Source organism: Talaromyces stipitatus, genomic scaffold (assembly GCF_000003125.1).
Source record: "Talaromyces stipitatus ATCC 10500 scf_1105507295517 genomic scaffold, whole genome shotgun sequence".
Taxonomy (NCBI): domain Eukaryota; kingdom Fungi; phylum Ascomycota; class Eurotiomycetes; order Eurotiales; family Trichocomaceae; genus Talaromyces; species Talaromyces stipitatus.
The window spans coordinates 744109-770627 of NW_002990121.1; the positions used below are offsets into that span (position 1 = coordinate 744109).

General features: G+C 45.4%; 9 protein-coding genes across 10 annotated transcripts, besides 2 other annotated features; 3 read left to right on the top strand and 6 right to left on the bottom strand.

Moving 5' to 3' along the window:
• The first annotated feature begins 301 nt into the window (after positions 1-301).
• On the top strand, positions 302-1597 carry TSTA_002870 (arsenic resistance protein ArsH). Its single transcript, XM_002487832.1, has 2 exons — positions 302-915; positions 962-1597. Exons 1-2 carry the CDS (start codon positions 373-375, stop codon positions 1349-1351), a joined length of 933 nt encoding a protein of 310 aa, XP_002487877.1. The 5' UTR covers positions 302-372; the 3' UTR covers positions 1352-1597.
• Positions 1598-1611: 14 nt separating this feature from the next.
• On the bottom strand, positions 1612-2496 carry TSTA_002880 (arsenate reductase (ArsC), putative; the record flags this gene model as incomplete). The annotated part of the gene is made up of 2 exons (XM_002487833.1): positions 2122-2496; positions 1612-2065 (listed from the first exon to the last, which is right to left on the bottom strand). The coding sequence occupies exon 2, from the start codon at positions 2017-2019 to the stop codon at positions 1612-1614; it is 408 nt and encodes a 135-aa protein (XP_002487878.1). The 5' UTR covers positions 2020-2065; positions 2122-2496.
• A 248-nt stretch (positions 2497-2744) lies between these two features.
• TSTA_002890 (arsenite efflux transporter (ArsB), putative) lies at positions 2745-4304 on the top strand. 2 transcript variants are annotated; one of them, XM_002487834.1, is made up of 4 exons: positions 2745-3151; positions 3212-3354; positions 3410-3496; positions 3560-4304. In XM_002487834.1, exons 1-4 carry the CDS (start codon positions 2893-2895, stop codon positions 4208-4210), a joined length of 1140 nt encoding a protein of 379 aa, XP_002487879.1. In that variant the 5' UTR covers positions 2745-2892; the 3' UTR covers positions 4211-4304. The 2 variants fall into 2 exon arrangements, with proteins under 2 accessions (XP_002487879.1, XP_002487880.1); XM_002487835.1 differs by having other exon boundaries at positions 2745-3354.
• Positions 4305-7494: 3190 nt separating this feature from the next.
• TSTA_002900 (kinesin light chain, putative) lies at positions 7495-10071 on the bottom strand (the record flags this gene model as incomplete). The annotated part of the gene is made up of 5 exons (XM_002487836.1): positions 7495-7952; positions 8453-8829; positions 8926-9088; positions 9159-9457; positions 9683-10071. 5 exons carry the CDS (start codon positions 10069-10071, stop codon positions 7495-7497), a joined length of 1686 nt encoding a protein of 561 aa, XP_002487881.1.
• Positions 10072-11216: 1145 nt separating this feature from the next.
• TSTA_002910 (efflux pump antibiotic resistance protein, putative) lies at positions 11217-12913 on the bottom strand (the record flags this gene model as incomplete). The annotated part of the gene is made up of 3 exons (XM_002487837.1): positions 11217-11864; positions 11950-12699; positions 12770-12913. The coding sequence occupies 3 exons, from the start codon at positions 12911-12913 to the stop codon at positions 11217-11219; spliced, it is 1542 nt and encodes a 513-aa protein (XP_002487882.1).
• Positions 12914-14649: 1736 nt separating this feature from the next.
• Positions 14650-15435: a mobile genetic element.
• Positions 14717-15022, bottom strand: TSTA_002920 (uncharacterized protein; the record flags this gene model as incomplete). Its single annotated transcript, XM_002487838.1, has 1 exon — positions 14717-15022. A coding segment is annotated over one exon (306 nt), but the record flags the coding sequence as incomplete, so codon positions are not given.
• On the bottom strand, positions 15042-15278 carry TSTA_002930 (uncharacterized protein; the record flags this gene model as incomplete). The annotated part of the gene is made up of 2 exons (XM_002487839.1): positions 15042-15175; positions 15206-15278. The coding sequence occupies 2 exons, from the start codon at positions 15276-15278 to the stop codon at positions 15042-15044; spliced, it is 207 nt and encodes a 68-aa protein (XP_002487884.1).
• A 967-nt stretch (positions 15436-16402) lies between the features above and the next one.
• On the bottom strand, positions 16403-18449 carry TSTA_002940 (uncharacterized protein; the record flags this gene model as incomplete). Its single annotated transcript, XM_002487840.1, has 2 exons — positions 16403-18204; positions 18230-18449. The coding sequence occupies 2 exons, from the start codon at positions 18447-18449 to the stop codon at positions 16403-16405; spliced, it is 2022 nt and encodes a 673-aa protein (XP_002487885.1).
• A 2813-nt stretch (positions 18450-21262) lies between these two features.
• TSTA_002950 (argininosuccinate lyase) lies at positions 21263-23016 on the top strand. The gene is made up of 2 exons (XM_002487841.1): positions 21263-21384; positions 21464-23016. The coding sequence occupies exons 1-2, from the start codon at positions 21330-21332 to the stop codon at positions 22816-22818; spliced, it is 1410 nt and encodes a 469-aa protein (XP_002487886.1). The 5' UTR covers positions 21263-21329; the 3' UTR covers positions 22819-23016.
• A 1032-nt stretch (positions 23017-24048) lies between these two features.
• Positions 24049-24099: a microsatellite.
• Positions 24100-26519: the final 2420 nt, after the last annotated feature.

The window sequence follows — 26519 nt, forward strand, 5'->3', positions numbered from 1 at the left end:
ATAGCCAATAGCAATGCTGCTCTTCCCATCCTTCATTTCATATTTGTAATCTTCCTATTCTCAACATTAGATAAAACCAAAGACTTGGTTCATTTCTGTTCCTATCCCGAATGAACCACACAAAATGCATGCTTATCTTATCAGATCAGATTATACCCCAGTTGAGCCAATCGGAATAGCCGCTACCAGGGCTGCCGAGAGAAGTGGGTCCATGTACGATCCTTTTTTACTTTGACCAATCATCACTCAGCAGTGACAATATCTCCGTTTCTTCCTCGATTCTTCATTCTTGCCATTGCCATTTATCTGCCTAGTATTCTATAGTCTGTATGAGCGCATTTTCAAACATATACAACAGAGCACGTCTTTCAGATGAATACTATTTTGAGATCATTCACAGTCAGACACAGTCCAGCAATCTGTTCAGGTCGACATTGTTGGCGACACGCTTATACGACCATGGCAAATCCCGCTGTTGCTGAGACAGAACCAACTGCGAATGGCGAACATGTTAGGCCACTCTCCCTCGCAATTCCGGAGACCGAAGACGATATGGATATTCGCCGGAAATATCGCCCATTTATCCGTGACGATGCAGAGGACGACTGGGTCAGCGCCTTGGAGTTGACCAGGGTTCTCGATATGGCAGAGAATAATCTCCGGTTAACAAATAAAAGACTCAAAATCCTCGTACTATACGGCAGTCTACGCAGAAGGTCTTACTCAAAGCTCGTCGCATTCGAGGCTTGTCGGATTCTGTTCCGTTTAGGATGCGATGTGCGCGTCTTTGATCCGGAGGGATTACCGGTGAAAAATGATGTCGATCACGGTCATGCAAAAGTACAGGAGCTTCGTGCATTGAGTACATGGAGTGATGGACAACTCTGGGTTTCGCCTGAGCAGCATGGTAATCTGGTTAGTTCTCCCTCTTTATACCAAAGTCCGTAGCTGATAGAACTAGACCGCCGTTTTCAAGAACCAAATTGACTGGATACCTTTAAGTACTGGAAGTGTACGTCCAACGCAAGGTCGGACACTTGCCATTGCCCAAGTGTGTGGTGGTTCACAGTCATTCAATGCAGTAAACTCCTTACGCATCCTTGGTCGCTGGATGCGGATGTTTACGATTCCGAATCAATCCTCGATACCCATGGCATATACACACTTTCCGGATGAAGGGCAACCGGGAGACCAGCGACTCAAATACAGCAGTAATCGTGACCGTTTGGTAGATTGCATGGAGGAATTTGTCAAGTATACGATTCTGATGCGTCCTCAAATCGACCTCTTCGGTGACCGGTACAGCGAACGGGAGGAGAAAAGGATTAAAGAAGCGAAAAGTAAGGCATAATCGGTTGATTATGATGCCGTAGCCGCTTTTAATACTCCACAAGACGCGGGAAGGCATATCTATTTAGGGCATCACATGAATAAAAAGAACATAGAATGATAGACTAGAATGCTTTCACGTGCATGCCAAACACAAATGCTATTTTTGACTAAGACCAACCTAACCATACCTAGTTAATTGTGGGTATAAAAGCATGCAACACCAGCATTTTGTCGTGTGATGGATAGTCAGGCATAACAGGACACTAACGACATACAACATCAGTCAGACTGCAACATCTCCTGGATCAGATTCTCAACCCGGCACCGAATCTCATCCCGGATAAGGCGGATAGCTTCAATTCCCTGCCCAGCAGGATCATCAAGCTTCCAATCAAGGTAACGCTTGCCCGGAAAGAATGGGCAGACATCACCACAGCCCATAGTGATGACCACATCACTAGCCTCGACAGATTCACTCGTTAAGATTTTCGGTTTTTGGTCAATAATGTCAATGCCTTCTTCGCGCATGGCTCCGACGACCATAGGGTTGATGGTGTTGGCTGGGGCTGAGCCAGCGGAGCGGACTTCTATAGCATTGCCTGCCAGATGACTGAGGTATGCAGCGGCCATTTGAGATCGGCCGGCATTATGGATACAGACAAATAATGCGCTAGGCTTAGTTGCCATGATGACACTCGTTATTCAATGAAATCAGTCGTGGATGTTGTCCTTTCTGTAAAATAATTTGTTAGTTGGCTATAGAAGACTCAAAGTAAAATCGGCCATTACCACTTCCAGAATGAATTCTTAAATCTCGGCGGAATCTTAGCAGATCGCACGACAGATCGGGGTGGCTAGATAGAAATCAGATACCAGAAGTCGAGACCGCAATGATATGTAAGCTGCATCGTCAGGGCACTCAACGGGGGCCAAGAGTCTCATTTTCCTAGCTTGTCTTCAAGGCTGAGAGCAAGATGCACCATCTCGGACAAATGTGTCAGATTGGTTGGTCAGTATGGCTCAGATGGATAAAGGTGGAGGAAACACCCAGGTATGGCTCAACATCCATCCAATGAAAATTTCTTAGTGACATTCATCATGAACATGTGGATTAAACTTCGGGAAGAAGAAGTAGATAGAACCGATTACCGAAGCATTCACACATCCAAGCCGTAGTCCTTCGCAGCCACATCTCAATGATGGGTGGGACGAAGAACACTTGGACATCAGAAGAGAAAAAGTCAGACGAAAATGTAGGGTTACCTTTCCGCTTAGTCATCCGACATAATCCAATCAGCTGTCTTCGGTGACATCTGACTGGGGACCTTGCCGTCGCCACAAGGCAAATGCCAGACTACACATGCAGATATTTAGATATTTATTTATGTCTGACCTCATTTTCCTTACCTTCTATGGAAGCAGTGATATAAATAATGGGCTTAAGGATTAGGTATTCTTCTTTTTCGACATCTTAAGCTCTCTGCGCTCTGCACTCTTGCCTCGGTGCATATCTACGTATCTTTTTGATATAGTCCACGAGATTGTGATAGAGAGATCAATATGTCTCAACTACGCCCTGAGTCTCTTGACTCATCGACAAAGCAAGTTTGCGACGTGGAAAAACAAGGAGAGCGCGGCCTCCCACAGGATGAGTTTCAGAGCAAGCAATCTGCGTTCAAAGATCTCGCTCTACTTGACCGCTTCCTTGCTGTATGGATTTTTCTCGCAATGGCTATCGGCATTATATTGGGAAATTTTGTCCCCAATACCGGGCCTGCGTTACAGAAAGGGAAGTTTGTAGGGGTTTCGGTTCCAATCGGTGAGTACTTATAGAAGCTCTAGGCGAGAAACGATAGATGTACTAACTCGTGTCTAACAGCCGTCGGCCTTCTTGTCATGATGTATCCCATTCTTTGCAAAGTTCGATATGAGGGTCTGCATCATGTATTCCGTACACGACAGATATGGACGCAGATTGCCTTTAGCATATTCGTCAACTGGATCATAGCTCCATTCTTTATGGTACGTCAATCACCACATTCTCATGTATCCACTTGTGACTGACTGAAAAAACTAGCTGGCGTTGGCCTGGGCATTTCTTCCCGATGAACCAGAGCTAAGAGAGGGTCTGGTTCTTGTTGGAGTAGCTCGATGTATTGCTATGGTATGTTTTTTGTTCCAAGTGATCCACGACATCTTTCACACCTGATGCTAATTTCTCCAATAGGTCTTGATCTGGACCGGATTAGCAGGAGGCGACAACGAATATTGCGCCATTCTCGTCGCCATCAACTCAATCCTTCAGATGGTTCTCTTCGCTCCTCTCGCCGTTTTCTTTATTGAAGTAATCAGCCAGGATCCTATCGACTTTGATTACGGGATTGCCGCTAAAAGCGTCGCTGTTTTCCTTGGGATCCCTCTAGGTGCCGCAATAGTAACCCGTTTCACCCTCCGACGGCTTACGACCGCAAGATGGTATGATGAAGTCTTTATCAGATGGGTAAGCCCGTTGTCATTGATTGGCCTGCTATTTACGATCTTGGTGCTTTTCGCTTCCCAGGGACGCCAGGTGGTACATCAGATTGTGTCTGTCGTCCGAGTTGCAGCACCCCTTATTGTTTATTTCACTGTTATCTTCTTCACTACCCTCTATATCACATATAAGCTCGGATTTGGGTACAAGCTGGCAGCCACCCAGAGCTTTACCGCGGCTAGCAATAACTTCGAACTCGCTATTGCCGTTGCCGTTGCAACTTTTGGAGCAGATAGCAATCAAGCTCTCGCAGCAACTGTGGGTCCATTGATTGAGGTCCCAGTGCTGTTAGGGCTTGTTTATGGAGTGAAATTTCTGGCGAAACGAGTGGGTTGGAAGGATTAACTTTGGAACATCTTTATGAAGAATATATGTAATGGCATAATGGAAATAGAGCTGATTTCATAATGAGAATCTCAGGTTAAGGCACTTCAGTTTTAAGAACTTAGTCTCGTACGTCAATGATCCTAAGTCGATACATTTGTTTGATATTGTGCCCTTTCCTCTAAGTTGTCGCTCATCTCTTTGAAAAGTAACCGCCTTGTCCAATTCTTATATTGGATATATCTAAAATATGATGCCCAATTCCTCCTTGTCTAGCACATACGACCATAGGGTGTGGAAAACAGGGCTTCCCGTCCGCTCAGCCGTACTTAAGCCACACGCCGGCTGGTTAGTAGTTGGGTGGGTGACCACCAGCGAATCCCTGCTGTTGTATGTTTTCTGTCTTTATTTTTTATCTTTCTATCCATTCCAGCCTTTCCAGGAACTGCTCGCCAGCCTGGAATTGCTGATATGGCACTCGGCTAATCCTTCCCATACCACTTTACCCCTCTTTTTCCAGAGTCAGCCTCCAGCCCCCTTCATTTACCAGCCTCTTGATTTCTTAAAACCAATGAGATTAAGTCCGCTAATCAAATATACAGTATGTCGACACGTGATATCGTAACATCCTTACTTCGATACGACGGAAGTCATTTCACAACACCAAATCAATTCCTCGATAGAAATCGGGCTTTTTTTGCAGCAACATTGAGTCAGGCCCCATACACACTACTCAGTGAACACGATTGGGATCTTGATAATTCAGAGTCACCACTCATAGCTCTACGCACCGTGCCAATCTTGATTCCATACCAGGCATAGTCTTCAAGAAAGAGCTTTATCATTATCTTCGCTGGATTCTTCTTGGAGGTGCTTCTGGTCCTGGTATTCCAGAAACTCTGATTATACTAGGTAGAAAGGAATCACTACGACGGCTCACAAAAGCACAACGGTTGAACAGGAGGACCGGGTGAAGATAGCTACGTCAATTGATACTCCTATTGTCCCTGGCCCAGTCAGTTTTCCAGATAACACAGTTTATTTGCAAGAACAGTGCAGGCCTTTTACTTGCTTCAGTTATTTATTGTGTTCCACCCTAATTTATATAATAGTAACCTTCTAAACATAACATGAGCTGTTTAAAATCTATAGACAGCTTCGTCAAGTACGCAGCTTACGAGAATTCACGTTTTCTTATACATCGTTGAGCTGTCGCTGCTTCCAGTGAAATTTCTACGATCGCTCGTGCTGACCATCGTGCGCCAACGATCTTCGAATTTCCAAATCACAGATCCTAGCCTCGAGGGCTGACCGCCAGGAGAAAGCCGACACTGGTTTGCCTTCATGCGTCGAGGGCTGGCCAATCCGGCCATTCTCCCAGAGAATGTATATAATATAGACGAGACAGGAGTTCTCCTTAGCGTCCCTAATTCTCTCAAAGTACTCGTCAGCGATTTGCTACTTCCAGTCTCTGCTGAAGCCAAAACCTTCCCCGCTGGTACAGCTCTTCTCGCAGCTTGTACAGAGCCGACAGTCTTCCTCTGTCATACCAGAACATTGTAGTAAGTACATTGGACACAGAAATTGACAACAGTCCACAAGAACTATAGCTCTACCCTAAATCTATGGAAGCTACGATCCTCCCTGATAGTCCGCATATGACTTCTTCGAATTTTGTCACAAAAGAAGAGCTGAAATGGTTGTTTGCGGAAGTCCTAGGAATTCAAACTGCACAATTACCTTGGACGGCAAAGAGCCTATCAGCAACAAGAGGATCGAGATCAATAACGATAGAGCGAGAATTCGTGCCTCGAAGGTAAAGTACAAGATGGTGTAGATGAGATTCCGCGAGATATAAATACAAGATTGTCGATTCTACTCTAGTTCTGGACGTGAATGAATTAGGCGGATACATATTTGTGATTCGATTATGCTCCGGGAATAAGAGATAAGAGATATCTTGAGAGAGATTCTGAAAGACATCAGAAAAGCGAACTTCGATGCTGATCGCCCTGCGGTATGTTACCAAGGTTTCAAGCCAGGCTCCGTCGCTAATTGAGCAAATAGATCGAATGCAATTTATATCGCTTCATAGATAAATTAAGAGAGTATAAAAAGAGGTTTTCACTCTCAATAAACGATCTCTGATGACGCTATGCTTCATCGAAGCAAGCTTGTGCAGTACTCTGAAGAAATATATTCACCGGTGATAGGACAACTGAACTTGCTTTTAGAGTCTTGAAAAATCACCTGGGATCTTTTATAGGCCTTGCTTAAACCAGGTCACTAGTCTTTGCAACTTGCCCCTCCACCGGTCTGGCTCAATGCATTTGGTACGATTGTAGTAAGAAAAAACAACTGGAGGCCGGGAGATTCTTGAAATCAATGGACGCTGTCTCAATTATGACGGAGATATTTTTAGTAAATCCACCGAGACTCTGCAGATCAAGTACTCCTAAAGAGTGAAACAGATTAAGACCTTGCCTGTTTTCCCACTGGAATACCACTCTGATCTAAAAATTTGGTCGCGGCAGGTTTGCAATGGCTGCCATTTTGTTTCCTGCCATCATCGATGAAACTTCACGTGGATGCAAGAATTATGGTTGATGCCGCCATCTTTCACAGGTTGAACCTGAACTATCTGAGGCTAAAGATTAAAAAGCTTAACATAGCTGATTTTCTCTTCTAACAGGTGAAACAGGGCTAACCAGAAGCCCGTGTCCGAAGCAAGGATATTGATTTTCGCGAGATAAAAGAAGGCGATCTCGCGATATGTAGTCCGATAGTGCTCGGATTCTCCTTGGATCAAAAAGTCTGCGGTGAGTACGACTGAGTAACAGCAAACGTGGAAAGTATCGAAGGGAAGTCACCTTTGAGGACGTTATTGTAAGGAAAGGGCAGGGCCATCATTCTTTTACAGTACGTTCATCTGTCTCGTCTGCCACAGCTAGACTGATAAGGGCGGAGGAGCTTGAGGTACAGCCCGCCCCTACCTTTCAGATAGCTAGCGACTGGAAAGCGGTCCTACTCCTTAATGATGCAGATGTATACAGAGAGTTTCGAAATCGCCTTCACCTTTTTTTACACTGTCTTCGGTTCACTTGTGTCAGATGCGGTTAGTGGCGTACTACAGCACTGTTAAGAAACATACCAGGTAGAAATACCAAGAGCCCGATAGAGCGGTGGACGTAACAATGCGCATAGACTAATATACTGCTTCTTCCAATTGTGATTTACTGTCTATGGAAAAGTTTAGCTATTCTATTACTACGCTTCTTACTTAATCTTTTCAACGCCTCTGCAACCTATTTGGTCTGGTAATTGTCTGGACCGCACGCTTTCTCAAAGCCTGCCAATGCTCGCTGATACATCGTCTCTGCGTCCTTCAGTTTGCCCTGAACAGCGTAGAGAGCTCCAAGATTGTTGACAGTATCCGAAGTGGATGTGTGGTCTGGCCCTAGTGCCTTCTCGTAGCCTGCCAATGCTCGCTGATACATTGTCTCTGCCTCCTTTAGTTTTCCCTGATCAGAGTAGAGATTTCCAAGGCTATGGAATGCACTCCAGACACTGACATCGTCTGTCAGGTGGTCACTCCTAACCATCTGACGCACAAAGTCTGCATGAACCAGCAATCGCCGTTGTAGCTGCCAATAATCTTGCTCATCCGTGCCGGGTACCATAGCACCAACAGCAACGAGTGCTAACTCATGCCACGGACTGTTCAGCCTATTGGTCTCAGTCCGAGCCATGTCCAGACACCAGTCTTATATAACTGGGTGTATGCTATAGCTATTAATTTGTTCATTAATCTTAACCAGAGAGAATTGAATTAGAGTTCATATGTTGTTTTTAAAAGCCAGAGTATCTGACACTACGTTATCAAACCATATCAACGGCTGTGAACTATGTTCGATGTATTTTACTAAATCATACTAGATGTCTCGGTTATTAAAGTGAGCAAGCAGAAGCATCAGTTCAGCCACATTAGAGTCTCGTTTCCGAATCTCATTATATAAAACTTACCATGTTTGTAGTAAATTCCCTTGTTGGTAATGATGTTCTGGTTTTGCACGGATTTGTAGGTCGTGCCATGATCTCTGATAGTACTACATGTACTTCTTAATGCTAGTTCCTGTTTCACGCATGAATGCGCCTGCAATAGTAATTGCCAATGGTAACCCTCCGAGGCGATTAATCAGATAATTGATATCTACAATGAATAATTAGCGTAGTTGGATGGATTATAAAAGGATAAATTGATACCTTGGTCTACCTCTTCTCCGGTGATTGTATCCAGAATATGCAGATTCATGCTCTGCCAAAGCAGTAAAAGGGACTCCTCAGTATCAAAGATGGGGATGGGGAAAGACCGTCCAAGCTCGGGCAGCGACTGGAGCCGAGATGTAATCAAGATCGATCCATGATCCGCCGTTGGGAAGAATTCTTGGATGTCGTATCCATCTTCTATCCCCGGAGAATACTGGCCAATATTATCAAAAATTAGAAGCCATCGCGAATTTCCTGGTACCGCGAGCCACTTTAATACTTGTCTCGCATTTTGCTCTATCTCGTCATCATTTGTCGCGGAATAGGACCGAGATTGACCCAGTAATTGACCCGGTAATTGAGGAAGAATGGAGCTTAATGATTGCAGTAGTGTGTCGCGAGTCTTGCCACTTAACCATAAAATTGCAGTATAGTCATCTTTGTGGTCACGTGCGAATTAGATTGCTAACTGGGTTTTTCCGATGCCGCCCAATCCTTGAAGGATAGCGACTGTTCGAGAATTTGAATTCTGCAGCTGAAGATGATGCCATAGTTGCTCTAGCTCTTTCTGTCGTCCCAGAAAGTTTGCAATTACCAGTAACCTAATCAAATCAAATGGGACGTTGAATCTTGCTAGTTTCAGAGCATAGTCAAAACCCAGAAATATGTGTAATTCAGTCTCAGTTGATATTGATAAACATACCAGATACAGCGTCCTCTGCAGACCGCATACAATCTATATCACTGATTGAGATACAGAGAAGGAGCTCTCTGGCATAGGCTACTGCCACTGCAGAGGCATACCCCTGCCACTCTTTATTTTTGTGGGAATCTGCATAGTCACAAATCCCACAAATAACTAGGCATGGATAATTATTCATGAGTCCCACCGCCTCCATCTCTACACAGTATGCGCCCAGGTCATGGCTTAGCCAATTCCGTAGTTGGCTGTCCCTCACGAGCTGATTTGCGGATACAATCACTCCATAATAGACCAGAGGTCTGTTATGGCTCCGAGCGGTTCGGGAAATAGTTTTAGAAAGATCGCACGCAATGCAAGACTTCGATTTTGCATCACTGTAATGGTAATTAGGAAGAAATAGAATATCCCCTATTGCTAGGCGCGCAAAGTTGGATGCTTGCTGAGGGAATTTTTGTTCAATCGTCATAACAAATTCTGGTACTTAGCTGCCATCTGTAAGATGATCTGTCTGGATTTTAGATAACGCTGTGAGCAGGATCTGTGGTGGGCGGTTGAGCATGCCAGTCCGCTGAAATCCACCGCCACTTATTGCCTTGCCGTAGTCATATTGCACCACTCCGCCATATTTGCCTGTCGGTTTGCTAACCACCACATCCCCAAGCCAAATATCAGCGTCATCATTTGGTACTCCTCCTCCAATACCCACCATCAGACCAAACCAAATCAAGTGGAAACTGGACATCAGCTGCATCGCAACTGTGTTCGCCAAAACAAGTCCATAATCACCGCTTGGTAAGCAGGCAATCACAATGTTATGTTCTTTGATCCTTCCAAGTATATACGTATTATGATCGGTAGTTTGTACTGGTAGGTCGTCATGGATTTCATCTAGCATGGCTTTCGCAGCTGCCATCTTGAGTGGTAGCGCGCAGATCTATCTGACTATATAATCGTCGTGCGATTGACGGGTCCTGGTAGCCATTGTATGTTATAGATTCGCCGAAATTCTCACATGTCATGAACAGATTATGAGTTCAGGAAGGATAGAAGTCATAAACATCATGACGAGCTGTCTGAGGGTTTGCTATTTGGCGAGGCTGACTTCGGTTTTCTTGTTGGCGCTTCAGCGCATATAACGCGGCCAATCATACTGCCTTGTACTAGCCAGGGTGAGGCGTCATTTTAGGGGGCAGACTTGGTTATCTAGAACAGGCTAGCCTTCAAAACACACTTCTTCTTTTCCACATCATCAATGACAGCGGGCACAGCAATGTTATCACTCGTAGGGTGTGTTCTGAAGGTACGGAGAATATGATAATACATCTAGGTCGAAGCGGGGCCAGCGGAGTTGATTGGTGCTTGGTGCCTGGCGTGAAAAACATCAATTCGGGATGAGAATCCCATTGTTGGTGGCTAGCATTAGAACCTGAGCAAGAGCAGGGAGGCTAGCTCTCACTAAGCGGATACAGCATTCTTACTCAAGGTGCTTTGACGTCTGATGATAGCTTGTATCAGTGAACTGAAAATAGAACATCGAACCCGAAAGCATGTCGAAATGTCAATTTAGCTTGGATCCTTGTCTGGCGAATCATCTTGTGCAGCATTAAGTTAAGTCATTCTATGAATAGTAGCAGAGTTTGGGAATCTGCAGAATCAGACGTTCCTTTTTAAATTCAATAGGTTATTGCTTATGGATTGAATTGAGTTCGATAACAATGATGTCTCAAATAGCAAGAAGTTTCGAAAAGAGAAAACCAAATTTGGCGATTGGTTGTTGTAATAGGAGGTTAATCCGATGGTTAGGCAGGAGGAATTATCAATATGGCAGAAGGTCATTTGTGTGTTCAATCTTCATCGACAAAGGTACTGTTGCTAACATACAGGGACTGAAGCTTGAACGAGGAAGACTACTCTCATTCTAGCAAACCTCCTTCTTATGCATGCAGGAGTCGTTGGCAGGAGATCTCATGTTGTACCCCTACTTGGGGTTGGCTTGTCACAGATATCATGTTGTACTGTTTCAGTACTGTCACAGTTGTCGCCTGCTGAACTAATGAATCATCTACTGCCACCAAGCACTTGCCCAGTGAACTTCTTGATCAGTAACGAAATGAGTGCACTCAGCACCGTTAGTGCGAGAACAAGCTCAAGAGTATTGCGAAAACTAGCAGCATAAGCCGCCAATATTTTATCTCGCAACGTTTGATCTGTCATCGTATTCAGTACGTTGACGTACTGCTCAGCATCGGTGCCGATAGCAACATTGAGACCAGCTGAGGCCAGATGCTGCTTCAATCTGTTTTGGAACATGGTACCACCAATCGCGACACCGAAAGTCTGTCCGAATGTGCGAACGAAGGTGTACATGATGGCTGCGTAGGACTCGTCTGTCTCCTTAGCTAGGGCCTGCGGCACGAATATAAGTGCTTGGATGAGCAGACCATGTGCTATGCCAATTGTCATTAGTATCAGAACCCAGCGCCACGTGGCAATCGATTCGTCTAGCAAGATCAGCAGACCAGATGAAAGGATCATGAAAACCCAGCCAGACCACAGAGCCCATCGAACGTGGCCTGTATGAGTGATGATCAACGATACAATGACGCCGATCGGCATGAGGATGCTGCTCACGGTGATTAGACAGACGCCGGTATGAACTGGCGAGAATCCTTTGACGGAGGTGAAATATAACGCAATATAGTAGAGCTGAATGTAAAGCCGAGAGCAATTGGCGAAGCGAAGCGTCAGTATGAAAAAAGGGGGTAATATGGCGTGAAGCAAGAGGCCTTACCGCGAGTCCCTGTGTGATAGCACAAAAATAACCAGCCAAAGCAGACCTATTTGAGGAAATGGCGAGCCTGATGAATGGTTGAGCAGCTCCCCATTTCTCCCATAAGAGAGACACTACCGTTCCCGCAATACCTAGAAGCAGAGGAACCAATGTTGCGGTGCTAGCCCACGCATGGTCAACACCACCCCAGGTAACAGCCATCAAGAATATCGTCATACTGCTGATGAACAGGAAACCGCCGATCCAATCAATGCGCGCCAGCTTTTCCATTACCGATGTTTTTTTCGTTTTGAGTCGGAGAGTCAAGGGCACAAGCACCAATCCCACTCCACAGAAGGGCAGGTTAAGCCAGAAAATCCACCTCCAGGTGACATATTGCGCCAAGAGACCACCAATTAATGGACCAATTATCGACCCTAAAGCCCATGCCATTTGCGAAAATGTTGCGTATTTAGGACGAACTCGAAGAGGGACGATGTCGCATAGGACGATCTGAGTCATAGGTATTATTCCGGCACCTCCTACACCTTGTAGGACTCGACCAAGTAGCAAGACGTCCATATTTTTGCACAGTCCTACTGCGATACTTCCCGCAGTGAAGAAAAGCAAGGCCGCAGATAGAATCTCTTGACGTCCTAGTATGTCGGATAGCGATCCCATGAAGGGCATCAAAACACTACTCGCCAGTAGATATGATGTGCCCGCCCAAAAGGCTGAACTGCCGCTGCCTCTCAAATCTTCCGATATTGTCTGTGTGTACTTAGAATCTGAGCAGAAATGGTTCACGCATATCTCAAAAACTTGCCGGAAGAGCTGTTACCAGAATAGTTGCATCCAGTGCAACGATCAGGCTGACGAAGGCTAAGGTGAGGATGATTGACCAAGCCCTGGGTCCGGCTTTCCATGTCCCTTCGCTAATGATCTCGACGACCGTTTCGCCATCGGTGGACTTGGGTTCGCTCATGGTGATGGTCACCAGCAGACAAATAGGATTTGCAGAGGAAAAAAAAGACGTATCCTGAAGAATGTTCCTTTGGCCACTGACAAATATCTCGAAGAGAGAAGGGGAGTTCGTTCTGCAATATAAGGAAATACGCAAAGCGTTAGGAGTTAACCCAAGGAAAAGTTAGTACATATCTATGAATACCGTTATTTGGCCCTACAGCATCATTTCACGGAGGGAAATACATTTACCGGGAGAACCTGCCATCACTTAGCAAGGAGCCTCCCACCTAATAGATTTTGAAAACTGGGAAAAATTGGACATGCTGCATAACAGGGAGGAAGCCGCATGTAGTGGTTACTATGCTTAGATTCAGCTGAACTGGCCTGGGCTGCGAATTCTCTCTAAGTGATCAAATAAGGATTGAGTAGCTACCAACAAGCGTACTTTTATGTGAGCGCTTAATCCAGCCATTAGCCATTACTCATTAGGGGGTGACTAGAGCAGCCACCAGCGGGGTACATACCTCCTTAACCACTTGTAAAGGAGTCAGGAGTACTATGCCCTGCCATCTATCGGATTCTAAGAGAAGATGAACAATACCACCATAAGGCTGTCCGACAAGTCCGACGCGTTGGAGGTTGTCCGCGACTCCGCCATGTGTGGACTAATTTTGGATATCTTTGAAGATGCTGAAACGCTAAGCCATGTGTAGCTTAAACTCCACAAGTGTCAGCCTTACAAGTCATTTTAGCCAGTCAACTTCATATTTTGGAAAACGCGAGACAGTCCGCTAAAACGAAATCAATCAATCTGACAAGTCTTTGAGGCTCCAACTTACATCGTCTTTAAGCCTCATTGTGTCCACTTCTGTAACTCGAAATTTAGGAGTCGGCACGAATAACGAATATTTTCGTGGAAGGTAATATTTGTATTGACCGGACTTGTTAAGGCTTTGCCACAGGTGACCGCGAGCCACCCAACTCCTATTGTCTCTGGCCTTCTTTCTCGGTGGAAATCACGTTCGGACTCGGACAGACGGCATCCAGATATCATGAAGGCTGTCCACGCAGCAATCACCTTCGCGATGGCAACAGGAAGACTGGAATCGGAACCAGAAACCGAACCTCAACCAACCCAGTGAAACATGAAGCATTCCTACCCCTCACACCCTCTTCCTTTTCCCTTTCCAGGTAGACCTTGCTGCAACTACCGAAGATAGGACACTGCACACTTGGAGAAAATAATCTTTAAAATCATCTACCAGTTAACACTTCTAATAGGGGAACCCCCATACCGTCACCGGCAACGACTGAAGACTCCAAACACCAAGCACCTTGTTACACGGTCAAAAATATGGGCTATCGCAAGTTCAGGCCAGACGGTTGATTGGTTGATTGGTTGATTACTTCATCTAACTGTCCCAGCCGCCCCAGAGGCAGCTATGCGGCATGTGTCCTAATCCTGACCGCCAGCTCCGGTCCTATATACATGAAATACCTATGTATCTAAATAATTTAAAATGGAATGACAAGCTGGTGTATGCTTGCTAGAGTGCATTGCTGCTGCTCCGGCTGGTGTAGTAGCTGTTATACCCTGGAGGACTCACCGCTCTGCTGGAGGTCTAAATTTAAACTCCTAAATTGCCCAAGGAGCTTGGTTTCCAACATGAATTTTCCTGATCTGGCGGCATGCTCTCTATTAGAGAGAATCTTCCTTGTATCGGACGACTATGTTCCTTTATTCTTCCATGCGTTACGCTCCTTCTTGAACCTAGGACAGCTCAGTAAGATATGTGTGACTATTCATGCTCTACATTAGTACTGGCATTCTCCATCATCGATTCCTGGAATATTTCTTTTGTATAGGAAATGCAGCAGGCTAATATTGCCTGTCCCTATTTGTGTTAAGATAGATGATGGAGGCCTGCTAAGTCTAGCATGAAGCTCTATATTCTTCTTTGATGGTTTGTCAACGATCTGGAAAAGAATACGGCCTCGTTGACTTTGTTGACAGTTCTGTCTCCACTGTTTATAAGCTAGAGTCTTTAAGTCTCTCTTGAGCGCTGACAAAGATTGCTGGAGTCCAACTAGTCTTGGGGCAATACTGTCCATGTCCACTGGAATCTGTCTTCCCCTACTATTCCGCACTAATCCCCATCCAGTTGCCTCTTTTGCTGCTCTGTCTGCTCGCTCATTACCCTCAATTCCCTGGTGTGCCGGGATTTAGCGAATAGCCAGGATACCCTAGCTCCGGAGCTCGTCCCATTTTCCGCAATGCTTCCTAAAATCCATGAGCCTGTCTTTTGAGTACCATTGATTGCCTGAATCGCAGCCTGGCTATCGCAGAGGATTATTACCTCTCTTTCTATCCTTTGCTGTACCATCTCTAGGACCATATATAATCCCAACCAGTTCCGTCAAGAATATATTTACCTCTAGTGTTCTTCCTATGAATATTTGTCTTGTAATTGAGAGGCCATATGAGACGGCTAATGCCCAGACTTTCCCATTAATAGCACTGCCGTCAGTATAAATAACAAGGCCCAGGTTTTGCTAGAGAGTCTAGCCATGGATGGTCCTTGCTCTCTTAGTATTGATAGCTATATGTGTTCTTGATGGTTCCCACCAGAGAAGGGTCAGGAAGGGATATCTCTATTCCGAGTGCTGCTCCTAAGACGGTCTTGAATTCCCCTATGATGATCCTGGCTGCTTTCTTTTAGTTTACTTCTAGCTTGCCTACCACTTCTTCCCAGGGGCTATCCTTGGAGTTCAATGTGGCGTACCAGATCGATGCTACGTATATTATTTGTGGTAAGATTGTGGCCTGGTAAACTTGCCGTAGTCCTTTACAGCCTGTATTCCAGGTGGTCCTGTGAGGCGACTGAGGGCTCCTAGAGATTTTTTTCAATGTGTTCGATATGACTGACTGTTTCAGTACTGTTACAGTTACAAGGTCCGGGAGTAATAGTTAATGGCCTTGTACAGTTAGTTTTGCTTAGCAGACATTTAGGAACAGAAGTCGTGAATTGTTTCAGGTTTCAAGCTCATTTCCCAGTCTACTGTAGTAAACCAGTTGAGTTCATCTGAAGTCTAAGATTAGTAGTGATAATCAGGTACCATAGAAATGCTTTACAGCCACCCTAGAAGCAGCAAGAATAAAGTAATAATAGACTAAATGACCATTATCATATCTTTGCTGTTGTATATTTTTTGTATTTTTATCTTTCATCCGAGTACATGAGCAGCTCTTGATGGTATCATCCAATATTCTGCTATCTCCAAGACAGCATCTATGTGAAATAACCGCCCCATCGGAAGTAAGTCAGCAGCTACAGCATGTATATCAACTCTACTACTATTACTATTACTAGGAATCTGAAGCCAGCATGATTCTAATACAGAATACTGGAGAAAAAGGACAACGAGTGTGCATGTCAAACTAGCTTGAGAGTAAGTAAAAAGTTATTATATCCAAGAGTAAATCCAACAACGACCTCATTCATCACTTTTAGCAACTAGCGCCGATTGCTGCGTGGACGATGAATGTATGATCAGCTGAATTATATGGGACTTCGAAAGTGAACTGCGTTTCGCCAGACAAATTTTTAACATAGGGGAACTGTCCCGGCGCGATATGACTTGGGTAGCTGGTTCCGTAAAAGAAGTGGACTTGCTCGAGATAGTAAAATGAGTTGGTAATGCTGTAGGTAACGGTAAAATGGTTTCCTGTCACAGCAATCTCGAACGTGCCCACCAAAGTGCCCTTGGACAGGTCATTGCCTCCAGCACCCATATAAAGGTTGCCACTCATTGGAAGTGCTCCACTGAGCACCCAGCCCCAGTTGTTACCAATTCTCAGTGATATAAAGGTGTCATCGCGACTGTCGGCGCTTGTTGCGTACCCATAGGCAGTACCGCCTCCACAAGGACCAGTAGGAGTGGGAGTTGAGGTAGAAGAGGTGGAAGAGGTAGAAGAGGTGGAAGAGGTGGAAGAGGTGGAAGAGGTGGAAGAGGTGGAAGAGGTGGAAGAGGTGGAAGAGGTGGAAGAGGTGGAAGAGGTGGAAGAGGTGGAAGACTGAGTTGTTTTGGAAGCACTGGTTGTGGATGATACTGACGAGCTAGTTGTAGAGGAGACTGACGAGCTAGGCGTGGGAGTGGTGACCCTGACGCTTGAGCTTGGGATCGCAGACGTGGAAGGCTGAGTTGTTCTGGAAGTACTAGTTGTGGAGATGACCGAGGAGCTAGGTGTGGGAGTGGTGACCCTGACACTTGAGCTTGGGATCGCAGACGTGGAAGGCTGAGTTGTTCTGGAAGTACTAGTTGTGGAGATGACCGAGGAGCTAGGTGTGGGAGTGGTGACCCTGACGCTTGAGCTTGGGATCGCAGACGTGGAAGGCTGAGTTGTTCTGGAAGTACTAGTAGTGGAGATGACCGAGGAGCTAGGTGTGGGAGTGGTGACCCTGACACTTGAGCTTGGGATAGCAGACGTGGAAGATGACAGGGATGTCTTTGATGTACTTGAAGAAGACACCGGCGTGTTGGTTTTGACACTAGAGCTTGGTGTGGGAGATTTCGATGACGACCGCGAACATGTCCGAGAGGCACGGGAAGTCGCAGCAGCTGAAGACGATGGAGAAATGGAGGACCTTACAGACGAGGAAGACGACATGTGTGAGGACGAGCTAGGTACAGAAGTGCTTCTGAGAGTAGAAATGGACGATAAGCCAGACGCAGAGGAGCTAGAAAGTAAACTTGTGGGCATTAAACTCTGAGAGCTTGAACTGGATGTTGTGGATCCGGACATCGAGGTCGAACTTGTTGACGAGGCACTTGACGTGGTTGTTGTCGCCGTTGCCGATACGGACGAGGTTGACGAAGTTGAATAGGGACAGACGTAGATATCCGAAGTTTTGGTGATTGTAACGGTTTTCTCTGGGATTGTATAAGTGCCTGGATAGTAACAGGTCGACGTTGGATAAACGTAGACTGTTGTTTCCGGAACAGTGATAGTTGTTGCGCCAATCGTGTAAGTGCCAGCTCCCGGGCAGGTATAGACAGTGGAAAAGATTTCAGTGGTGACGGTACCTCCTGCTGTTACAACACTAGCATAGGGAACTGTGATTGTAGTAGGCGACGGGACGATAGTCGTGGCACCTCCGACGGTGTGAGGGCCTGGAACCAAAGAGGTTGTTTGCGCAGCACAGACTGTTGTTGGTGCTGTTAGAGTCACAGTGGAAGCTGGGATGGTATAAGTGCCCGGTGATGGGAATACTGTCACCATAGGGGTAGGGGCTCCCTGGGAAGTTGACGCTGATGAAACATGTTAGACCAATACATGCCAGCGATCCGGGAAACCATCGTTGAGACTTACTTGCTACCAGACCCGTCATGGTAGTCGTATAGGTGGTGCACACCCAGTTTGTCACCGTCTGGACCATGGTATATGCGGTGGCCCGGTTATCTCTCGCTGCCAGATCCAGGGAGTCATCTCGGGCATTCTGTTGAAAGCCGATGGAGCCTCCGAGAAGCCGTGATGCAAGGATCGCGAATTTCATAACGAATGTGTATTGTGTTTAAAATCTAAGTGAATGTATATCAGGAACAAAAAAGAAGGGTCTCACAGCCCTTTGCAGCAAAAACGAGTGCCCGCCGAGAGAGTGACGCGGTGATGATGGTACCTGAGTCTCCGGAGGTTCAGGATGCCTGGCCTCATACGGCCGCGGTGACGAGAGCACCCAACTTTATACGTACAACGACCACGGTCGCTATGCCGGCCAGGCAATTGAAGTGCTCGTCAAAAGGTCAAAATCATTGGATCAGGACCTATTGAGGCACCGCCAGCTGGGACTAGTGAAAGCTAGATTCGCCGGAGCCGTGGGACACTTAAGGTCCACCATCCGAGCATGATGCTGAGCCCTGGCCCTGTCAGGAACGGCGCTTTTTAGTGAGGTTCTCAGCCTCAAAGCGCTGGTAGCCGCTCGGCAATGCTTGCCTGGACATCTTGGACACGAGCTATGGCGCCTTGGGCAGACCAATTCATTCCAGTAATTAATGTACAGTAAAACCTTGAATTGTTAGCCTCTTTTCCCCCGTCCTTCCATATGAATGGAACCATAACAAGGCTAATTTTCAAAACTGTGCCTGCTGTCCAGATTGACTACTTTCTAGGTATGCTGCTCTCTTTCTCGATAAGGGCGAGCGGAGGCTGTCAAGCATTTCAAGACAATTCTCTTGGATGTTTCTGGGTATTAGAACATGTATTCGGTTCGCTCGGCAGCAAGCACTGGGATTCGTTGCAGATTTAACTTTGGTCTGTTGAAAACCTTTCCTTAAACCGGTTACGCTTTTGATTCGTGCGGCTATTTCTGGTATGTACCTAATAGGTTCGATTACAATTCAGGCACGATACATGTAATGTATGGCCCTTTTCCAAAGCCCGATAGATTCCGGTATTTAACATCTCTTCCAACGAGGTTACTTCGTCCCACATACGATTTATATAGCGATGCATATTCCCCTACGACAAACCCTCAACTTTTCTGTTCTTAATGGTGCACTCATGACCAAGAACGAATTTTTCTGCGTTTACTTACTATTCACCGACAAAGAATCCAGGTTCAACATCTCAAAGAAAGGCGTCCCGGCCATGCCTCAAAACCTGTCTGATCCTGGTCTACTGATCATGTAACCTCTTCCCCAGGCCGTCTGGATGTATGGCAGGACATCCTTTTGAGATTGGATTCAAAGTTTCCTCCTAGAAATGCGTGTCATTTAATTAAAATACACTGAAGATAATAAAGCTCATTTGAGGAAAAATAGGTTATGCTTTTTTCATGAAGCGAGGTAGATTTGCTCCATGCCTAATTAGAAAATATATACATCATTTAGACATAGTACATCGAAGTATATCCAACCTTGCAAGAAATCTAGGTATAAAAATGGAATCTGCTGTGTCGATTTCTCGATGAGCGAATTAGATTCCTAGAGACCATCAAATATCGTTACCCTTATTGCGCAGAAAACGCCCTTTCCCTCTCTCAAGCCTGGACATACACAATGAGAGGAGGAGGAGGAGTAAATAGGTAGAGGAAAAGGTGCAATCACTGCGCATTATTGACGAGTTACATGTAGTTAACTCATATTATTGACTCATCAAATATTAGCTTCTTATTCATCAAGTTAGCGAGAGATCATAATTCGCCCGAAATATCCAGTGTTATCATTTCTAGATCGATTCTGGAGGTAAAAAAGTTCTCATCTTTATAATTCCGCTTACAATGAGGCTAGTGATAGTACGCATCACCCACCTGCACCACCAGGCTCATCGTAAGCGAACAAACCATAAATGGCAAGTTCCATTAAATCGAATTAAATGACTTACTGCTAAGGATGCTGGTGGTGATCACGTTCACTAACATGCCGGATGCGCATAGTGCTTTGAGGGAATGCGGATCGAAATCGTTATTATCCGATCCATCTGTCGCGGCTTCTGAAAGGGCATCATAAGTTTAGACAAGCGTGTGCCCAAAGTATCGAATTTGATCCCGTCAATATGCACCAAGGCAGTGTTCCTCGAGTTCACTGCACCATTTCCCATAACCCGGCGGCTTCGACGCGGTACGAAAAGATGAAAATGCTTTTTCGAGGTAGTTGTCCAGGCTGCGCCACGTATTCTGAAGTTGTAGAAGGATTTTGTTTTGGGAATTGCATTAAACTAATCAGACATCTAGCAGACTCGCTCGCCTGAGTGTGACCATAGAGCATTTCGCATTGAGGTTCGTATCCTAAAACTGTTCTCGAATATACCATTCTAAGTTCATGATGGGTTAATCTCTCAATTCGAGCGATGAGCAACATTGTGGAGGGTCGTGTAAATTCTTTCTGTTTCATTACTTGCCCGATGCGGAAATTAGGGCTTGGTCAGATCTGAGATCCCCAAACTATCGTTGTACGCATTGTCACAACCACGCAACTTCGCGGTTCCAACTTAGAGGAGCCCATATTGTCTCTTTGATGTTCTATGGCTATATGGATTCTGTAGTTTGATACCCCTCTACTGTAGAACAATCGGTTTTGTTGTAAACAGCTGACTGTGTTCGATTTGACGGATCCCTAGGATGTTTAGGCCTGGATATATTTCTGTGCGGCAATTCCAATAAATAAGCTACTGAATCCCTATCAAGGCTCATGTAACACTTTCGCTCGAAAGAAAAAATGAGATACTACTGAGGAGAAAATGATGAAGTCAAAACAGATGTGGTCCGAATCCGGCCTAGCGCACTTTCTTATCTTGTTGGGTCTCCGATTCCGCTCTCCGCATTCCCTCCAAAAAATTTAAGAGTCATACCCGATCTGAACAGAACAAACTACACACAAGGCGCATTAAATCGAGTGCGAAGAGACAAAAAAAATAGTTCAATTCGAAACCTATTGCAATGAGTTCTCAAAAGGCTGTTGCTGAGAATATGTTGTGGGGAGGACGATTCACTGGTATTTAATCATTCTGCTCAATATTCCGTTGAGATACTATAGAGTACTATGAACTAACGTCAGCTGTCGTCAAATTTAGAGGGACTGGATCCATTGATGGTGCAATACAACGAATCTCTCCCCTACGACCGCATTTTCTGGAAACAGGATATTCTCGGCTCTCTGGCATTCGCACGCGCAAATAGCCGTGGAGGCATCCTGACCGAGCACGAATTCTCCGAGATCGAACGCGGCTTTAAGCAGATTGCCGAAGAATGGAGCACGAACAGTTTTGTGGTCAAGGCAAACGACGAAGATATTCATACCGCGAACGAGCGTCGATTGGGTGAGATTATTGGCAAGGATATTGCTGGTAAATTGCATACGGGTCGTTCGCGCAACGAGCAGATTGCGACCGATATGCGGTTGTGGTTGAGAGATGAGCTTCGGAAATTGGATGCGTTCTTGTCGGACCTCATCAAGGTCTCTATAGCTCGCGCAGAGCAGGATATTGACTATTTGATGCCGGGATATACACACCTGCAGAAGGCACAGCCGGTGCGATGGTCTCATTGGCTGTTGTCGCATGCTGTTGCGTTTGCGTCGGAGTTGGGTCGGTTACGCGAGGTTATTAAGCGAGTCAACAAGTCGCCCTTGGGTACGGGTGCACTTGCTGGTAACCCATTCCAAATTGACCGTGAGGGTATGGCAAAGGAGCTGGGCTTCGATGGTATCACTATCAATTCTATGAACACCGTAGCAGACCGAGATTTTGCCATGGAGACAATGCAATGGGGAAGCTCGTTTATGCTCAAGATCTCCCGCTGGGCTGAAGATCTTATCATCTACAGCAGTCTGGAATTTGGCTTCGTCCGCCTCGCGGACGCATACTCTACGGGCTCTTCGCTAATGCCACAAAAGAAGAACGCAGACAGTCTTGAGCTTCTCCGTGGCAAAGCCGGACGAGCATTCGGACATGTGGCGGGTCTCATGATGACCATCAAGGGACTACCGACTACCTATAATAAGGATCTTCAGGAGAGCGTCGAGCCACTTCTCGACCACATCAAGACCGTCGGCGACAGTATCCAGATCGCCACCGGTGTTCTTTCAACCTTGACTGTCATCCCAGAAAAGATGTTTGCCGCTTTGGCACCGGAGATGCTCGCCACGGAGTTTGCAGACTATCTTGTTCGCAAGGGCGTGCCGTTCAGAGAAGGCCATCATATCTCAGGGCGTGTTGTTGCACTGGCTGAGAAGAACAATGTTCCCATGGACACTCTCACACTTGAGCAACTACAAGGAATCGACAGCCGATTTGGACCCGATGTTCGCGAATGCTTGGATTATGAGCGAGCTGTTGAATTGAAAGATGCGATCGGTGGTACGAGCAAGCGCGCTGTCCGCGAACAGGTTGAAGCATTGAAAGCTATTATTCGAGGTGAGAGTGCTTAGAAGTCTTCAGACTCTGAGGAATAGATGATTTAGCCGTGTTTCATACTGTTTCGGGAAGTTACTCTAAGGACCATGTTTTCTATCTATTATAGATTAGATGATATCGCAATACATCCATTCCTAGTTGCGATCGAGTTGGATATTAGTAGACTATAGACTATTTATGCATATAGCTAATCAATCAAGGTTGCGGGTAAGCTAATGCATCGTCTTTCTCATCGACCTGAAAAGGGTCGATTCTGAAAATTCAGCAACAAGAGGACCTTGGCATACTACATGGAGAAATCATAACGTTGTATTCAGGATCAAAGTATACGAATTTCTCAAGAATGAACTGATATGTATCAGATACATGCAAACTAGGAAGAATATCACATTCACTATCACTAGTAAGCGCGCAAATCCTGTTGTAATCTTGTATGTAGCTGCCTAATCCGGCAAGCTCTCTCCAAGTTTTAGGGTAACTATACAAACCACGTAGGGCGGCACTACCTAGGTAGGTAGTATCTACCTCCATAGGTAAATTTACAGCAAAGGGATGATTGCTTGATTCTATCAATGTAAATACACGTCAATATTTCCAAATATTGGCCAAATATCCATTGATCCGGCACTTAGCAGCTTGTATCATTAATTGTACGAGGTGCTGCAAAGTCTGACAGTATTCGAGGAAGAGATAGACACAGATACTAAGAGTAGAAGGTTCAAATAATCCTCATTCCCACACCATCATTCGAGCTAACGAGGTCACTACAAACGGTCAATTGTCCGATGAACAGGACGTAAAATTTGTTCAATTGGTAAGATCATGAATTCATGACTCATGGCAATAAGTATTTTACCACGCACATCCTCCAAATTCGTAAAAACTGACCAATTTTTGCGACTAGACTGGATTGTCTGGTGATGGATCTGAACATTCGACCGATTGCCCCGTTCGGTGTCTGCTTACTATCCCTTGAACGGTTAGAAATAGCGAAGGCAGTTCTCGACAAACTTTGACTCTCTAAAATTTCTAGCGATAGACGTGAAAACGGTTTGCGGTGGCAAAAATTTGACAAGCGAAATGTTTCGGAAGGAGTTTTCCCTGGATTCTTTGAGTTAGACTGGGGATGGTTCTTCATATCGTTGAGAGATCGAGATGATGACCTAGATCCGGGGCCGGCCGTTCAGCGCATCTTCGGCTCAACTATTTCAAGCAAGGTCACAGAAACACCGATCTGCTATGTATTCTCTTTTCTTTTCTTTTCTTTTCTTTCTTTTTCTTTTTCTTTTTCTTTTGGATGATAAGATCGATGATAGAAATAATTGCCGTCATAATGTGATAGGAAGCTGTGATGTTGCGAATATCCATACCAAGAACTATGCAATTGATAAGGAACATCGCAAACCATGATCGTAGTAACCCGTCCATAAGGCTGTAAGCTGAGCACGTTCTTCGTCGTTCCACATTGTCACATGAAATATCACAGATCTCGATCAAACCTAATCTGGTACCTTTTCCGAACTATCACCGAGAATAGACTGCCTTGAATTAAAGCTGAGATTAATACATAGGTCTCCTCCGTCGCGATGAGAGGTTCGTTTTTCAGCCACAGCCTAAGGTGGACCCTGCATATTTCAAGCCACGTCATTCTCGATCCAATTTTGAGGTCTTGTGTGGCTAGTGGGACTAGTCGACAGTAAACCCCTAGCCGAATTGTAAGCTCAGTACGGAGTACGGAGTACTGAGTACATGGCTTGCTACTCTGTACCGGGATTTGGGATACAGAGTCTGACACGTGCAAATCAATAGCGGTCAAGCCACATCTTAAACGCACTAGCCACAAGAACCGAAAAAGTGCGTACCGCATCAACAATAACACTAAGCTTGTTCAGGGTTAGTCAGGACATAGTGGGGCCGGCCCAACTCGGCATGCCCGATTGATCTTGCAGGGCTCTGACTGGTTGAACGGACATGTCCGTTGATCTATGATCCGTATATCGATTAATGCCCGATTGAGGAATTATGTATGAAATAGGTTGATATTGATACATCATTGATAATTTGGATGCTTAGCAAGCTAGGATTCTCAGCTAAGTCTGTCTGGCAAAGTGACTAAACAAATGTTCGTTGCTTCAGCTTGCTTGTACCACAAGACGGCGTGCCAGTCCAGTCCGAGGTTACTTGGAAGGATATCTTCATGCAAGTTTCTTCTTGCTCAACCCAAGAACGGCGGCATTTGCATGTGATGTATCATGTATGTTGTGGTAAATCATAGATGCCGCCATACGTACCGCCGTAGATACCGCCGTTGGATAAGTATCACCGTAGAACCACCCGTGCAGATCCATGAGTGTATGTAACCCCTGCCGAAATGTCACAAAAGCAAACGGTTAATACAACTATATATCGACTTGTCGTTTGTTATGAGTGACTTACCTGCCTAAATGGGTAGGCGGATTTGGAGTCGATCTTTCACCTGTATCTGCATCTGAAGCCGACAGGAATGGAAGTGCCTACTTTCTTTTCTCTCTAGAGCGTACTCTTGAATGAGAAGGACGTTATTCCCAAGACCGTATTTCCTCGTGTCACATCGTATAGACGATATGCAAATGGTCGGCGGGTAGCTAACCCCACACCCGGTTTCACTGAAGCATACTCCGTACTCTCTTTCCTATAATCAACCTTCCAAATCCGGCGTCTGTTCTCATCTCGTTCCAAGACTCCAAGGCTATATGAATCTATTTAACTTTACGAGTCAGATGTGAGAACAAAATTCTCAAATGAATTACATATGTCCCGTTGGCATTAGGGTCAAATTAAAACTATACATTGATATCTTCCGATCCTGAAATATCCGCCGAATAACGCCTCGCTTATAAAGTAAACTCCACCATTTTTCCCCCCGGATATACGCACAAAGGAAATCGTCGAAAGAAAAAGTAACCAGAGACTGAAATTATATAAAAGAACCGCGGGTCTTAGAGCAGAAAAGAGGAGATGTGAGTAGTCATGTGTGGAAAATGATCTTCCAACGAAGCCATAAAGAAGCCGGTAACATGACGGAGACGACTCATTGAGTAGAAGCCGGTTAGGATCGTTTCAATAACTGCCGTAGTCGACGTCGAATCTTTGAGCGTTTCCGATTATCGAGACAAAACCATCCATGCGGACTCGATGTTGTGGTGGATGATAAAGAATCTGCGTTATATTCCGAGCCGGTATAGGAAGATGAGAATGATGTGGTGAAGCTGGTCGGACTACTCGGTTGGTGTTCTTTTGGTTCTTCGTAGCTGCAGTGTTGGCATTGCATGTACGGTAGCATTGCTACGTGAGGGTATGTCTGGGCGAGGACGACGTCGAAATCTGACATCTGAGAAGGTCGTCGGGAGGTGAGTGCGGGGTTCTGTAGAGTGTGTTAGATATGAGGCCAAAGTAGAGGGTTCACAAGACATCAACTTACCCACAGCTCATAGTTGGTCTTGTATGTCATTGTGATTGTTCGTGGTGTTGGTATTGAAACTTGGTCGGGTCTGTTTGGACAGACTTCAAGTCAAGGCCGGAAGGTAAGATCTTTATATCTGACACTGGAGATTAATATATGGACCCGCTTCGTACAGATCCCAAGATTGTCGCTAGGTGACATTTGGTCTAGGTACGTAATATTTACTCCATCTGATCTAGATCTGATTCAGGGCTAACAATATCTCTGAGGATC